Source organism: Carlito syrichta, unplaced genomic scaffold (assembly GCF_000164805.1).
Source record: "Carlito syrichta isolate Samal-C Ts95f unplaced genomic scaffold, Tarsius_syrichta-2.0.1 Scaffold304598, whole genome shotgun sequence".
Classification (NCBI taxonomy): Eukaryota; Metazoa; Chordata; class Mammalia; order Primates; family Tarsiidae; genus Carlito; species Carlito syrichta.
The window spans coordinates 652,941-668,663 of record NW_007248694.1 but is presented as its reverse complement, the minus strand read 5'-3'; the positions used below and the strand labels follow the sequence as shown (position 1 = coordinate 668,663).

The following is a 15,723-nucleotide window of genomic DNA, read 5'->3' as shown; positions in this document are numbered from 1 at the left end:
GGCTACCATTTTAGGAGGTGTGAATTGAGTCGCCCTGCCCCTTCTTCCAGACAGGATGGCCTAGAAGGTGGGGGTGTGTTTCCCCCTCTGATCAACGGTTCCTGTGACTCTCACGAGGTCAAGGCCAGCTGGTTGGTCAGGGAGGGCAGGCCATGTGGAGTCATCCCTTGGTGTCTCCATGAGCTCCACGGAGGAGGGATACAGAGAAGCCACACCCAGCAGAGCTTTACCGTAAAATGGGTCTATTGGAAACTGCCTCCTAAAGACCAGGGATGCCAAAGAGGGCCTTATTTGGGTGAAGGCAGCTATAAACTCCCAAAGTCAGGGAGTAGGAAACAGCTCAACTCTTCTGGGCCTCCCAAAATGAGGCCAACAGGACTGGGAACTTATGTTTTTGTTTTTGTTTTTTTGAATCAAAGTCTCACTCTGTTGCCCAGGCTGGAGTGCAGTGGCATGCTGACGGAAACCGAAACATCGATCTGCTGGGCTCAGGCGATCCTTCTGCTTCAGCCTTCCAAATAATTGGAACTATAAGCATGTGCCACCATGCCCAGCTTATTTTTTAATTTATTGTAGAGACGAGCTTTCGCCAAGTTGCCCTGGCTGGTCTCAAACCTGTGGGCTCAGACAATTCTCTTGCCCCTGCCTCCCCAAATGCTAGGATTACAGGTGTGCGCCACTGTGCCTGGCTGAGCTTTATGTTTTCTTTTTTTTTTGAGTTGGAGTCTCACTGTCGCCCAGTTTTCAAAGTCTATTAAAGCTGGGAGGAAGCACAGACCCAGCATTTGGGATTCAGGGTAGAAAGAAAGGAGAAGGCAGAGAAACACTGGGGTGAGTGGCCGGGTCATACCCTGGGTTCTGTATAAGCAGTTGTGGGTGTGTTGGGGTCAAATGGGGGGCCTGGAGGCAGAGAAGACTCAGGACCTGGGGAGGATGGGAGATACACACACGGGACACTATAGTCCTAGTGAGAAAGGGGCTCCCCCAAGGGTTCTTAGGCTTAGCATGGAGAGAGGTGTCTCCCAAAGGCTAGGGAGACAGGACAAATAAAGGGACTAGAGGCAGAGACCTGGGGCCTGAGATGGAACGAGGGAGTCCAGAAGCAGGAGCCCCAAGACCTGGCCCATAACAGGAGTTTCTGAGGGAGAGGAAACCCAGGATCTTGGGACTCCTGGGACTTGGGATGAAATACAGGGTCCCAGACCTAGGACCTGGGGCAAAATGAAGGTCCAAGAGAGCAGACTGGGGAGCTCAGAGGCAGGGAGGCCCAGGGCCTGGGGTGTACTAGGGGGTCCCATAGGCAGGGGAGATCCAGGCCTGAGGTGGAATGGGGGGGCGCCCAGATGCAAAGGTGACCCAGATCTCAGGCAGAAGGGAGAACTTAGCAGGAGGAACACATTATGTATTTCAGCTCCTCTGGGGAGCCAGTGGCTGGGGACAGAACCCAGCATGTCCCTTCCATTCCCTCCACCCTCACTCACAAGACACAAGGTTGGTTTTTTTTTGTTTTTGTTTTTTTTTGCTTTTTTTCATTTCTTTTTAATACAAACTTGGATCTTTGGGTGTGTCCTGCCAACAGAAAACAACAACAACAACAACAGAAGAGAAAACCCAAAAGAGTGAAAAATAAGAAAGAAAAAAAAAAAAGCTCCCGCAAGAGGTTCTTCTCCCTCCCCCCCACCATGCGAATTTGCACACCACGGGACCACAGCAGGTTTACAGAATGCAATATACAATCCACGATTTATAATAAAACAGTATATACAATAAATAGGATATTGTTCATTTTTGTCAAACGACCTGTAGATAAATTTCTCAGTGCATACTTGCAGGGGCTCTGGACACCTCGGGGCCCCGCTCGCAACCTCTTGCACACGCTCGCTCTCTCGCTCTTTTTTTTTTTGTCTTTTTCTAAAACTGTGTTTTGTTTTTAAGTTTTATACATTTTTAAAAAGTATTTACAATTGCTGGTTTTGTGCAGAAAGGGCTCACCTTCGGCTTCTGCGTGGAGGAGATGGGCGGGGAGGGGTGGGGGGAGATGGGGCTGCAGGGGGTGCAGGTAGGGCAGGGTGGGAGGCAGATGGGCAGGCGCTCCTGCCAGAGGGCGATGTGGATGCTGGGAGGGGTCTTGGCGTTGGTTTTCTGAAAGCTGTAAAGAAACACAAGAGAAAATGTAGAAGTCAGTGGCAGGGACAGACCAGGCTCTGAGATCAGGGAGCCAAAGAGGAAGATCCCCACCAGTTGCTACCAGGATTCTGGGAGACATTAACTGCATTGTTCCTTCCTCAGAAGACTTAGACTTAGGGACTGCTTCTGGCCCTCTCTGAGCTGAGTTTCCCCATCGAAAAAATAGGCACCCCCAAGCCCCAAACCAAGAGACAAAGGAGGTGTTGGGTGAGGAGTCGGGGTCCAGGCAGTGGAATTGTTTAAGAGCCTGGACTCTGGTGTCAGACACAGCAGAATTCAAATAGCAGCACCATCATTTAATAGCTCTATAGCCTTGGACAAGTTGTTGAACGTCTGTGAGCCTCAGTTTACTCATCTGTAAAAACGGGATAACAGAACTACCCCATAGGATTGCTGGGAGGATTCAGAAGTTCAAGGCAGATGAAACCTGGTCCACAAGTGCATGATAAACTATACTAATTACTATTCACTATTATTTTCCTGGGGCCAGTTTGGCTCTCCAAACCTGTTTCTTCATGCCACAATGAGTTTAGTAATTCCTCTAGCCCAGGCTGTCCTGAGGAGTGACACAATGGGAAGACAAGGCCGTGGCACAGCACAGGTGTGAACCACTGCTTTCATTTCTTCTAAATGCAACCCTCTTCCCAGCCCCCACCAAGACCATTCTGTTCCTTAGAAAGGCGAGGTGACAAGGAAGTCTGTCTGAATGAAGGAACAGAGAAATTGCCCAACAGAATGCCATCTGTGTTAGGCTGAACCTTGCCTTCCTGAAGCTCAGAGACTCCCAAGTCCCCAGGCCCTACAGCTGCCAGACGCTTGAGTTAGGTGAAGTACCCCCCTTTCCTAGACAGTCCTAATTATGTGTGTGGAGCCCTGGGGACCCAACTTCCCTAGCCAGGCCCCCAGCTTGCCTAGAACCCCTGCGTTCTCCGCTGTGCTGGGGCAAGCAAGGTGCCCAGGACAGGCCCGGGCTTGGTCACTTCCAAGACCTCTAGTCACAAGCCTGCTCCTTCTGGAGTTCTGTCCTCTCAGAGCCCTGAGATTCACATCTCCCACCCTGATTGTGTGACCATTTCCACCAGAATTAAGGGGAGGGGTGAGCGTGCTAAAACTGCCTCCTGCAACTCCTCAGCACACCCATTCATCCTCCCCCACACCGGCTGAACCGGCGGCGACAGAAAGGCTCTCCTCCCTTACACTTTCTTGGCTTCCCCTTCCAACAGGGTCACATTTAAATTCTGCTCAGCCTCGGCTGCTGTCTGCTGGGCAGTCAGCCCCAGGGACTTTTGTCCTGAGGCTGGACTTGCCAGGACTCCCCCAAGGGCCAGAGGAACCAGGTGGGCTCCTGCAGAGGCAGGGACAGCACTTTGCCCTGGTACATCAGACCGAGTGGCAAGCAGAGGCCTGAAAGGGAGCGTCAGAGCCGCATCTGCATCAGGCTGTCAGGTCTCCCACAGTCATGGGGAGGACGGAGTATTAGCTGTAGGGGTAAGTGGAGTGCCTGGGAGGGTGGCAGCTGTATTACAGTTGGGGTGCTAGGCAGGAAAGCAGCTCTCGGGGCAGAGGGTGCTGTTGGGATAAATGCCAGTCCTCCATTGTTAGGTGGTAAACAGTTTGGCTGCAGAAACAGTAGGGGTGTCCACTGAGGGCAGGACTATTAAATCTGGGGTGACTGGTTGAGCTGGAGGGCTGGGAGCATCCATCCAGAGGACAGCCTTATTGCAGTTGAAAAACGGTTGCCAAGCTAAAGAACCTCTGTTGGAGTGACAGGTATAGTGTGCTGGGGGGACAAGGGGAGATTTAGGATGAGCTGCTCCAAACCTCTTGGCAAGCTGATAGTGCCGAACCCCAGCCCCCCTGCTCCCTCCAAGGGCCCCGGGGCAGGCTGGGAGACTCTGCACAAATCCCTGCTGCCCCCCCAGCCCTTAGCCACTGCCAGTGACCCTCTCCAAGCCAGGTCTCCATGGTGATCTCAGCCCAGCAGGCGGCTCCTGCCAGAATCATTCCCGTGGAGCCTGCGGCCAGGCGGCAGGAGGCTTTCTCACCCTCTGCTAAGCCGCCCATCATGGCTCACCTTCCTCCTCCCACCGCCTTCCCAGCCTTCAGGACTTGGCCAGCCTGACTCTGGCAGGATCTGGGGGATGGAAGGGAGAGGGGGAGGGCATCAAAGCCCAGGGGTTCTTGGTTGGTGGGACTGCAGAACGCTGTGGCTATCTGGAGCCTTGACCCCACTAGGGTCAACTCTCCACAAAACAGAACCAAATACGAGAGTGTCAGGCAGCCCAGTGCTGGGCATTCGGGACAAAGCAGAGACAAAAACAGACCTGGTCCCTGTCCTTGAGAAGCTCACAAAGCAGAGGTGGAAGCAAAGCAGACCCCAACCTGGCAATTACAGTGCAGGGAGATGGGAGGCCGTGCCAAGGGACGTTCTGGGGGGCATGGGACCCAGGCCTGGCAGGAGGGACTGTGGCTCTTCAACTCACTGCCCAGCACAGGGCCCGGCACATGCTGGGGTCAAGAACGTGCTGGTGAATGATGCACCGTGGCTGAGCTGAGTCTGGTCAGCATGTCAACATTCAGCTCAAGCCTGGCACACCTCCAGGCTGCCTCCTTAGAGCACCCTGGGCGGGACCTGCATATGGTGCTGCTGCACCCCCAGTGTCAGCATGGACCTGGCCCCCGGGACGCAAGCACTGTTCATAAGACTTCACCTTTTAGAGCCTCCATGGTGCATAACTGCAGAGCCACATTCCAGAGTCCTCACGCTCCAGCGGTTTTACCATCTGAGGTGCCAGGGCATTAAGTGGTCTCTGCCTGTCAGGGGGCTGGCATTGGCAGCACCGAGGGTAGCTGAGCATAGATTCAAAGTGCTGCAGGTCACATATAAATCAGATTGTCCAGAGAGAGCTGCTCTCCCCGAAAAGGAGCACGCATTTGTCCCTCCACTTAAGTAACGAACAAACATGTATTCACACCCACAGCTGCCAGGGCATGAGTTAAGGTCTAATCTCCACTCGCCAGTCTCTGCTCTTCTGCCCTCTAGAAGAGGATCTCAATGTCAAACAAGGCAGTAGAGCAAAAGGCAAATTGGAGTGCATGAGAATTTGAGACTGATTTGCTGTGTGACCTAGAGAAAGTCCTTTCCCTCTCTGGGCTTCATTTTCTTTTTTTTTTTTTTGAGTTGGCGTCTCATTCTGTCGCCCAGACTGGAGTGCAGTGGCCGCTCCCGGCCACCGCAGCCCTGACCTGCTGGGCTCCGGCGATCCTGCTGCCTCAACCTTCCGAGTAGCCGGAACTACAGGCGCGCGCTACCACGCCCAGCTGATTTTTTGATTTATTGTAGAGGTGAGGCCTCGCTGCTCAGGCGGGTCTCGAACCCGCGGGCTCAGGCAATCCGCTCACCTCAGCCTCCCAAAGGCACGGGATTACAGGCTGAGCCACCGAGCCCGGCTGGGCTTCATTTTCTATTCTGTGAAATAAGGGAGTTGAACAGGTGATGGGAGAGATCTTCAGGCACTGAGACGATGCCCCAAAGACAAGGGGTCAAGGCAGATCACAGCTGCCCAAAGGCTGATCCAGCCCTCTACCATTTTCAGGAAGTCACATCGGAGTCACCTGCACGTGGAGAGGATGCTGCTTCCTGGGGGCTCAGACCACATCTGATATACAGTAATACCATAAGGTAGAGCGGGCCTGGACGTCACCACAGTATGGATGAGGTTCCCAGGTGAGGATGGGGAGGTGATAGGTGGATGTGTGTGGCTCTCTCCCCATTCCAGAGCAAAATCTATGTCCGCTACTGACCAGAGGTGCTCCTGAAACTCTAGCTCTGCCGTTCACTCCCTCCTTGGGGTTCTTCCCTTGCCTCCCCCACTGCTGGGCAGTAGGACCAAATGGGGTTCCCATCCATGGTCACCCTCATATGACCTTGTGGGTGTCTCCTACCTCTAAGAGCTTACATTTCTTACCTGTTCTGGGAGGATGCTAGCGCTGTGCCCTCTGTCTGTCTCTCTCTCTCTCTCTCTCTCTCTCTCTCTCGCTGTGCCCTCTGTCTGTCTCTCTCTCTCTCTCTCTCTCTCACACACACACACACACACTCTCCCCTCCACCCTCTGGCTGGAGATGCCATATGTAAAGACATACATGATGATGAGCATGGGTCAGACATACAACTGAAGTGGAGGCTGAGGAAAGAGCAAGAACCGTGGTACGAGGCGATCCCCAAGGGCCCTTTCTGGCTCTGCCACTCTATGCCTCAATGGCTGGGTGGCCCTGAGTCCTCACAAGTCCCTTTCCCTCTCTGTAAACTGGGAGGGATTGTACTTGGAGAACTCCACAAGCCCAGTTAGCCCTGAGAGTTTGAATCAGTTTATTTATACACCCTATCCCTGCCCCACTTTTAGGAGCATTTCCTGATGACAGGGGTAAAACTGTCCCACACCCATTCCCATTCCCAGTGCTTAATCTTTCCTCTTACAATTCTCCCTCTTTTATACGTTTTTCTTTGATTCAAGTTAAAACAAAACCAAAAAAAGACTGAAATGTCCCAAGCATGATGAGATACTGGGACTGGGGTGGAGGAGGGGAGGACGGTGCTCAGAGATGAGTAACTGGCCTAAAGGAGGCGATGGCATGGTGAGGAGGACATTCCCAGCAAGGGCTGTCATGGATGCATAAAGGGCTAGAGATTAATTGGGCCTGGGGAGGATCCTGGAACGCTTCTTGGAAGAGGTGATACCTGAGTGAAAGATAGGAACTGACAGGTGGGAGACCACAGTGGGTAGGAAAGGGCCACCCAGGCCAGGGAACAGCAAAAGCACACGGCACATTCAGGGAAGAGACCCTCCAAAAGCTCCCTCCTGATTCGACACATTCTTGGGGCTGGTAAGGGAGGGCACTGGAGCGTGTGAGGGAGGTCAGAGCTGAAAAAGGCTGGATGCCAGGACAGAAGCCTCGAATACCTTGAATACCATGCTGGGAAGTTGGGGCCTTTATTCTGCAGGCAAGCAGGCTGGAGAGGGGAGGAGGAAATCAAAAGGTGTTAAGCAATGGAGTCACAGGAGCAGATGTGCTTTAATCAATTCATTCAATAAATATTTTAGGGGCTCCAGACACACCGCATCTACGAATGCTGAAAAACAAGTACTTTGGTAGCCATAATGGGGAGAATGGCCTCGGGTGGGGTGGGGGGGTTGGGCCAGGGACCTAGGTGACTTGGTTATAGTCTCTGAAGTCTCTAATTTGTCAAGACCCATTTCCTGCTTCTAGCAAGCTCTTGCTACCTGCCCTGCTCACATGGTTCAAGAGGGTGGTCCCTGATCATTCCTGTCTGTGGTTGTGTCTCAGCCTCTGAAGAGTGAGGCCCATGTAGAGGGTTTTGTTTTTGTTTTTTTGAGTTGGAGTCTCACTCTGCGCCCAGACTGGAGTGCAGTGGCCGCTCCCGGCCACCGCAGCCTCGACCTGCTGGGCTCCGGCGATCCTTCCGCCTCAGCCTTCCAAGTAGCTGGAACTACAGGCGTGCGTTACCACGCCCGGCTAATTTTTGATTTATTGTAGAGTTGAGGTCTCCCCAAGTTGCCCAGGCAGGTCTCAAACCCATGGGCTCAGGCAATCCACTCACCTCAGCCTCCCCAAGCACTGGGATTACAGGTTGAGCCACCGAGCTTGGCTGTTTATAGGCTGCAAGCCCCACAAGGGCAGGACACTACCAGTCTTGTTCTGTGGCACCCTCAACACCAGATGCAATGCCTGGCCCGAGCAGGTTGTTAATTCATGTGTGTTGAACATAGAATTAAGCAACTTACCCCGGCCCTCCAGCACAAACACAGGGCACTAAGGTAGTAAAGGTTATGCTGACAAAGACGGCACATCTGCCAGGGTTAAAGCATGACATGTTACAGTTACAAGAAAATATTTGTCAGATTTGCAGTGGAGGAGACGATGGGTATGGATAACTGTGTGGACAGGGTTCCCTGCCATTTCTTTTTTTTTTTTTTGAGTTGGAGTCTCACTCTGTCGCCCAGATTGGAGTGCAATGGCCGCTCCCGGCCACCGCAGCCTCGACCTGCTGGGCTCCAGCGATCCTTCCGCCTCAACCTTCCAAGTAGCCGGAACTACAAGTGCGTGCTACCACACCCGGCTAATTTTTGATTTATTGTAGAGATGAGGTCTCGCCAAGTTGCCCAGGCGGGTCTCGAACCCACGGGCTCAGGCAATCCACTCCCCTATGCCTCCCAAAGCACGGGATTATAGGCTGAGCCACTGAGCCCGGCCGTTACCTGCCATTTCTGAGGCTGGGTCCTGTTGTTCTTCAGGCCTCAGGTCCCTTGGGATGGGGCCTATGACTTGTTTTGTCCTTGCGCCCCCCTAGAGAGGACTTGGCCCAATTGCTTAGGCAAAGAACTAGCTGATACTTCAAGTCTCCCTCTAAGGCCTCAAACCCACACTAGAAAACCAGATTCCTCCTAGGAGGGAAGCAGGGACATAGGTGAGGGAAGGTTGGCTTTGCGGTCCTGATCAAAGGTACCTGAGGCAAGGGTCAGAGGTGTATGACCCACAGACTGGCTCAGAGGCCCCAGATTTCAGTCTGTGGGGCACCCACCCAACACCAACCACTGACTACGTGCTCACCATGTACAAGGGCTTCACGAATAATCTCATTTAATTCTGACAAGAAACGGAGAGGTGATATGACTTATCAGGTCACCTAGTTGGTGAGGGATGGAGCTGGGTTGTGTGTAGAGGCCTGTCTGTGTCCAGGCAGGTTCCCAGGCATTACCCTCCAGTTCTGGGGCCTGCCCTGGGATGTGGGAAGATGGAAGAGGAGGAACTGGAAGTACGTGTTCACGAAGAGGTTTTATGTCCAGGAAATGAGGGCTCAGAACAAGAAGGGTTGGTCTAACCATGGCTGCAGGAGAGGCAAGAGACAGGATCAGAGGGAGGATGGCCTCAGACTGGGGGGAAGAATTTGTACCCAGAAGAGATAGGGCAGGACTGGTTGAGCCCTGCCGTGAGGCCTCCTGCTTAGAGCCAGAGGCATGATCAAGTGACCTCTTGAGGTTTCAAGACACGAAGAGACAAAGCCCAGAGCAGCCGGGGCCTGGCCCAGGCATGCCTGCTGACCCTGTCGGGATGGTGGCCTTGGAAACTGGTTCCTGCTCTGGTCAGGCCCCAGCTGGTGTAACCCTGGAGGACCTGTGACATTTCTCTTGGCCTCAGGTCAGGCCTGAGAGGGAGTCGGGAGGGAAGAGGGACTGAGGTTCCCGAACACCTTGAGGGCCCTTCCCACTCTCCCGCCCCTGTCCCCAGGGTCTGATAGAGCTGATCTTTAGCCCATGGGGGCCCAATGTGGAGCCGGGCTGTCTGGCTCTACTTTCCATTCAGAGGCTCAGAGAAGATGTCTGCACAGGCCCAGGGCCCCCCTTATTTTGACCTGCTCCCTTCTCTGTCCTGTCAGCCACAGCTCTCAGACCAGCTGGGTCCCACATTTCCCACTGTCTCTTGTGAGCTTTCATCTTCTAATTCACATTGGGATGTGACCTGCCTTTGCCCAGAGTTCCCACCACCTGGAATGCCCTTCCCTCAGGCCCCAAGTGTCCAAACCTTGCCTATCCTTCTTGGTTGAGCTCAAGGGCAGCTTCTTCCACAGAACCTCAATATCCATTTAAAATGTCGAACCTAGAAAGAGTGTAGGGACTGTCCCATCCAACCCGTCATTTTGTAGATGGGGAGTCAGGGGCACGGGGTGGCGAGAAGCAGCTGCATGGCAGAGCACCCAGGCTCTGGAGGGGCAGTACTGGGTTCCAGTCTTTGCTCTACTGTTTACTAGCTATGGATCCCCTGGGCAAGGCTCACAGTTGCACTCTATGATGAGGTAGGGGGCACACCTACCTCGCAGGCTGCTGTGAAGGGTCAGTGAGACACACAAAGGCCCAGCACAAATGTGGGCAGAGGGATGACTCCTGACTCCAACACCCAGCTGCCTGGTGCACATCTTATTTCTCATTGCCTTGGGCACCTGCCACTTTCTACCAGGCGTTTTCAGGTTCTTTGTGTCCTTGTTTCAGCTTCCTTGGGTAGATGCTGAACTCAAGGACAGGGCCCATGTCTCTTTCTTCTCCTCAGTGTTAGGCAATGGAGGCTCAAGATGGGAGGCCGAGCTGAATTACTGCTTCTCCAGTGCCTGGCACCAAAACTGCTCACTGCCCGTTGGTGAACAAGTACATCGCCATCTTCTCTGCTTTAGCCCTCTGTTGAAGGTGTGACTCCTTCTGTGAAGTCTTTCTCACCACTCTGCTTCCCTAAATCCCCAGCTCTTTCTCATTCACGATGACTTGGTTCATTCCCTGGCACTGAAGGGTTGTCCCAGATGAGGCAGCTTGTGTGCCATCATAGACAGGGAAGGGAGGCAGCCCCTCTGCCACCTTGGTCCGGACCATCATCATGGCTTGTCTGGACTACAGCAGCTGGTCTCCCTACTTCAACGCTTGCCCTGCTCCATGATGACCCAGCTGGGAACTCTTCCGTGGTTCCCTGGTTGTCTGGGAGTCAAGTTCAAACTCCTTCCAATGCCCTGCATGATCTGGTCCTGCCGTCTCACTCAGCTTTTCTGCCTCCCCGTTGGATCCTCAAAGCTGAGCCCCTTCCTGCCTCAAGGCTTTATACACTGTTCCCTGTGCTTGGCATGCTCTTCCTGCTCCCTGCCTAGCTGTGAAGCTGCCTCACCCTCAGGTATCAGCTTTTAGGTCTGGCCAGCCTGGAGGCTCTCACAGGCTCCTCGCTTGCTTTTTCTCACATAGTCCTTCCCATAGCTATAAGAATCTAATTTTTGTGTCATTCTGTTTACTGTCTTCCCCTCTAAACTAGAAACCCCCTGAGGACCAGTGCCTCATTCACGGTGTTCACTGTGGTGCCCCCAATGCCTGGCACACAGGGGTGCTGGACAGATGTCTCTGGAACAATTGAATGCACTGGTCTGAGGACAGCACTGCTAGCTCCCAGCCCTGAGTGGGAAGCGGGGCCAGAATGTGGGGCTGGACGGCATCCCAGTTCCTCCTGCGTTCAGGCCTCACTGGGTGGTTCCATTATGTATTTCACTGAGCTGTGACCTGCCCAAACACCCAGCCCCCACACCCGTCCATTTTCCCACCCAAAGTCTGGGAGGAACAGTTTTTGGATTATTTCACATTTCTGGATTATCTATGAGACATCTCCCCTCTAGTGAGAAGGATCAAGAGTTTGACATTTTAAACCCTAAGCAGCTTCTCCCTGGCCTGCTTCAGATCTGTGGCTCTGCTGCTTGCAGCGAGACACATGGGGAATGGGAGGCCATTTTAATCTTGGCCTGGCTTCATTAGGAAGAAAAATATGCTGCCAAAAAAAAAAAAAAGTTTGGTCCATTGTCTATGCCATGCAGAGCTGCAAGAGCCTATGAGATTCTTGAAGTCAATTTCCTTGAACAGATGGGGAAACAGAGGCCCAGAGAGGGGAAAAAGCTTGGTCAAGGGCAAGTAGCAAGTTGGCCAATCGGGCAAGGGCCTTGTGACTCCCACATGATGGCTTCTGCCACCTTTAGGCACCAGGGGAGCGGGGGTCTGGCAGAGAGGGGGTAATAAGTTTCCACTGACATGACTTCAGGAGCCTGAGTCACCCTGGCCTTGAATGGGATGGGGCTTTCCAGGAGCCCTGCTATTCCTTTTCCAGGACGAGAAACTTCCAGGAGACTCTGGTATCAGCAGAGGTGAAGAGTGAGGGGCTCAGATATGCCCCCAGCCACCGCACCATCAACAGTCATGTCTGGTCCGATCTTGTGACAGATCTGCTGTCCAAATGTGAGGTCACTTGTGGTTATATTTCTGGAGCAGTCTGTTCTTTAAGAAAATGACTCCTTCAAGTCTGTTCCCTTTTACCATTTTGGGGGCATTTTCTGTCTTTTATTTTCCTTTTTAAAAACATCAAATCTTGAGAATATCAAAACTGACTCTAACTAATGCAGTCATAGCACCTGACAGAAGTGTATCTAAATATCTAACACAATTTAACTGAACTTGTAGAAAAGCACTTGACTTCAGGAAAGGGACTGGCTTTTCTAGGGTCAAACGTCCTGCCTGGGGATAGACTCACTGGTTATAGGTTTCCAGGAACAGTGGGGTCCCAGCACCCTTCTCCACTTCTGGATATCCCTACCCCACATGCTCCTGACCACACTGGCCAAAGATGCTGAAAAGTAGCTTTTGGGGGTACCCCGGGAGGCCAAGAGAGGGCATTTTGGGCTACTTTGTAAAGCCTTGCAGAGGATGTGATCAAGCCACACTGGCCACACTCTTGGTCTGGCCCTTGCCAGGCTGCATCTTGGAATCAGTGAAGCTCCCAGGGAAAGGAGGGTACCCAGTAGGGTTGGTCCTCTGGATAGGCCCTGGGCGGATGACTTTCCAGCCTGCTTATCCCATCACGTGTCTCACACAGAGTGATGCAAACACTCATACTTGTAAGAGTACCCCCTGGGAAATACTCACTGCCCAGGACCTAGCATGAATGAGGAAAATAAGTACTTGATGAGCCAAACCAGGTAGCTCCATTCAGTCTATAGTTCTCTGGCCATTTCAGCTAATGGGATCCCCTGAATGCCCAAGCCCGCTGCTGGGTTCCCAGCCCAAGCACCCCACCTCCTCCCCGAGAATGTCTACAACATCCAATCCTGAATCCCTACTCCCTACTGTTGGGTCCTCAGTCTTGTCCTCAAACCCTGCAAATGCCTCCATGCATCTCCATCCCTCGTCCCCTTGCCCAGGCACTAATGTCCTCATTCCCTCAACCCTCAAGACTCTGCCCACTGACCCACATCCCCAGACTCACCCAGGAACAAAACCTCACGGTCCAGTCGGCACTTCAGTTGGCACTACAGGGAGGTGACGGTGAATGTGTCCTCAGGGTGAGGTTCCGCCATGGGCCCCAGGAAGCCGCTCTTGGGGCCCCCACCCAGGCCAGGATGCGCCTGCGGCATAAAGCCTGGATACCTGTAGGCAGTGTCCTGCAGGGGCAGCAGCGAGTCCCTCGGCACGGGGGACAGGGTCAAGTCACTAAGGAGTGGGCAGCCATAGCCAGCAGCGGCTGCAGCAGGGCCACGGGGTGGGCCGGGTGGCCGGGCCATCTCCAGTGGCTCTTTGTCGGCCTTGGGTGTGGCTGGTGGGCTAGCCAGGTGAGGGGCACTGAGGCACGCGGCCTCCGTCCTGCCCAGGAAATCAGCCAGCAGCCCTGTACCCACCTTGGCTTCATAGGGCGGGCTGCGGGCAGCTGAGCCTGGAGGGTACCAGTATGCTGTGCCCTTGCAGCTGGGGGAGTCGTAGTGGGGTTGGCCCAGCGGCAGGTCCCGGCAGCTCAGGTGGGCCTGAGCTGCAGCTGCATGGCCCAGGCTGGCCCCCTGGAGCCCATGCTTGAGGGGTTCGCAGGCAGCCAGCTTTGTGGGTGGCGGCCGCAGCTCTTCCTTGAAGCCCAGTGTGGGCGAGCAGGTGGGTGAGTATGCCTTTTGCAGGCCAGCATCGAACACCGTGGGTGGGTGGGCCAGCGGTGGGAAATGCTTGCCATCAAGCTCGGGAGCACCCAGGCTGGGCGAGTCGCAGTGGAAGCCCTGGCCGAAGGTGCCATCGGAAGGCGTGGAGGGGTTCATGGAGTAGGGTCCTATGAAGTCACAGGGGTCTCGCTCTCCCACGCCAAAGGCCCTTGACTGTGAGGGCAGTGGTGACATGCTGCTGTCCCCACTGTAGTAGTCCAGGCCGAGGTCTGGACTGTCCTGGAACAGTGGATTGACCGGTTGTGGCTTGGGGATGAACTTGGCTTTGGTTGCCGCGCCACCCCGCTCCTTCTTGGCCGAGCAGGCCCCGCCGCCGCGTCCGCCCCGTGGCTGCCGGGGCCCGGTGCTCCGTTTGGATGGGTAGCCCGAGGCAGCGGCAGAGGCAGATGTCGGGAATCCTAGATGTGAAGCTTCGAACAAGTCCACCTTCTTCCGCCGTCCACGGCCTGGTTTGGAGCTGCTCTGGAAGAGGACACTCTGGTTCCAGTTGTAGCCAGGGGCGGACGATGCTTCGTTCCAGTCCATCATCAGTTTCTCCAGGCTGGATAGGCTGGACTGGCCCTCGCTGCTCGAGGCCTCACTGTTGGCACGCCGAAACCCACTGCCACCGACGGGCTGATTGAACTGGGTGCTGTCGGAGGACGACTCAGAGAAGGTCTCGGACACGGCTGTCTGCTGCTTCACCTTCTGCGGCGTGTAGTTGGAGATGTCCAGGATCACGTTGGGTTCGCTGACGTGGCAGTCGAAACTGGGATTGTAGAGCTGACTAAAGGCCTCTGAGGCCCAGTCCAGGCCTCCATAGCCCTGCCGGAAAGGCCACTGAGAAGCCCCCGCAAACTGCCGACAGTTCTCAGGCGAGGGCTGGAAGGAGGAGGAGGAGGAGGAGGCGGCAGAGGCTGCGGAGGTGGCGGAGGCTGTGGTGCCCTTGGGCACCATGTAGCCGCCGGGCGAGACAGTGCTGGCCCGGCTGTCACAGCGCAGGGGTGTGGGGGCTGAACCAGAGAAGGGGGTCCCCTCAGAGCTGTTGAAGAAGGAGGCCTTGCTTGGTGGCAGGCAGGGGCCCCCAGTAGGCGGTGGAGCATAGCCGGCGCTGTGGGCGCTGCTGGGCGAGGCAGGAAGGCTGCTGCCACTACCGTAGGCGAAGCTGCAGTCCTTGCTGTTAGCACAGTCTTGGCCTGTAAAGGGCTTAGCTGGGGCGAATACGCTTTGTCCAGCCCCATAGCCACCATACTGGGCGGGGTAGGTGTTGGTGGGCGGGTGGGTGGTAGGTGAGCGGGCCACAGCTGAAGGCGGAGGAACCAGCTTTGGGAAGGCCTCAGCCGCCCGGCAGTCTGAAGTGGCTGGAGTTATCCCATAGCTCGCTGCCCGTCCTGGCGGGAAGGTCTGGCGTGTGGGCAGCACAGGCTGGAAGGACGGGTCCGCCCCAGCCCCACTGCTACCCACTGCCACCGGGCTGGCCTTGGCTCCCCGGCTGGGGAAGGTGGCCGGGGCCCGCTGCGCAGGCAGGGCGCTGGTGGGAGGCCCCGCGTAGGTGCCTGATGCCTTCCGGGACTCAGGGCGAGAGGCCGAGAGGGCAAAGTCCAAGAGGTCGGAGGAGTCATCCGAATCGAGCAGCGAGCGAAAATAGCCGGTGAAGAGGTTTTGGCGCTCCTGACTGAGCTCGGACTGGCCTGAGGGTGCACCTGTGCTATAGTAGCTGCCACGGCCCGAGACTCCACTCTCCAGCCCAGCAGAGGCAAAGGCCCGGGCCTCGGTTCCCTGGAACCCACAGTTTCGGCCAGCTTGCCCGCCTGGGTGCCCATGGTGAGGGGCCCAGCCACCACCCTTATCCCCGCCCCACTCAGTGCCCGCCTCCCCAAAACCTGGGCCACTGGGCACCTGCTCTGGGAACAGAGTCCCATTCTTCCGGGACCGCCTCTTGCGCTTGGGCTTTCCAGTCACAGCATCCACCTCCCCCCGGCCCCGTT

At 55.1% G+C, this 15,723-nt stretch overlaps 1 protein-coding gene across 1 annotated transcript in view; it reads right to left on the bottom strand.

Annotated features, from left to right (window-relative positions):
• Positions 1-1,492: 1,492 nt before the first annotated feature.
• The window catches only part of AHDC1 (AT-hook DNA binding motif containing 1), a 16,330-nt gene continuing 2,099 nt past the window's right edge, over positions 1,493-15,723 (bottom strand). Inside the window, 2 exon segments of the mRNA XM_021713538.1 lie at positions 1,493-2,149; positions 13,042-15,723. The exon segment at positions 13,042-15,723 is cut by the window's right edge and continues 19 nt beyond it. Coding sequence (XP_021569213.1) covers positions 13,085-15,723 — 2,639 coding nt within the window. The 3' untranslated portion in view covers positions 1,493-2,149; positions 13,042-13,084.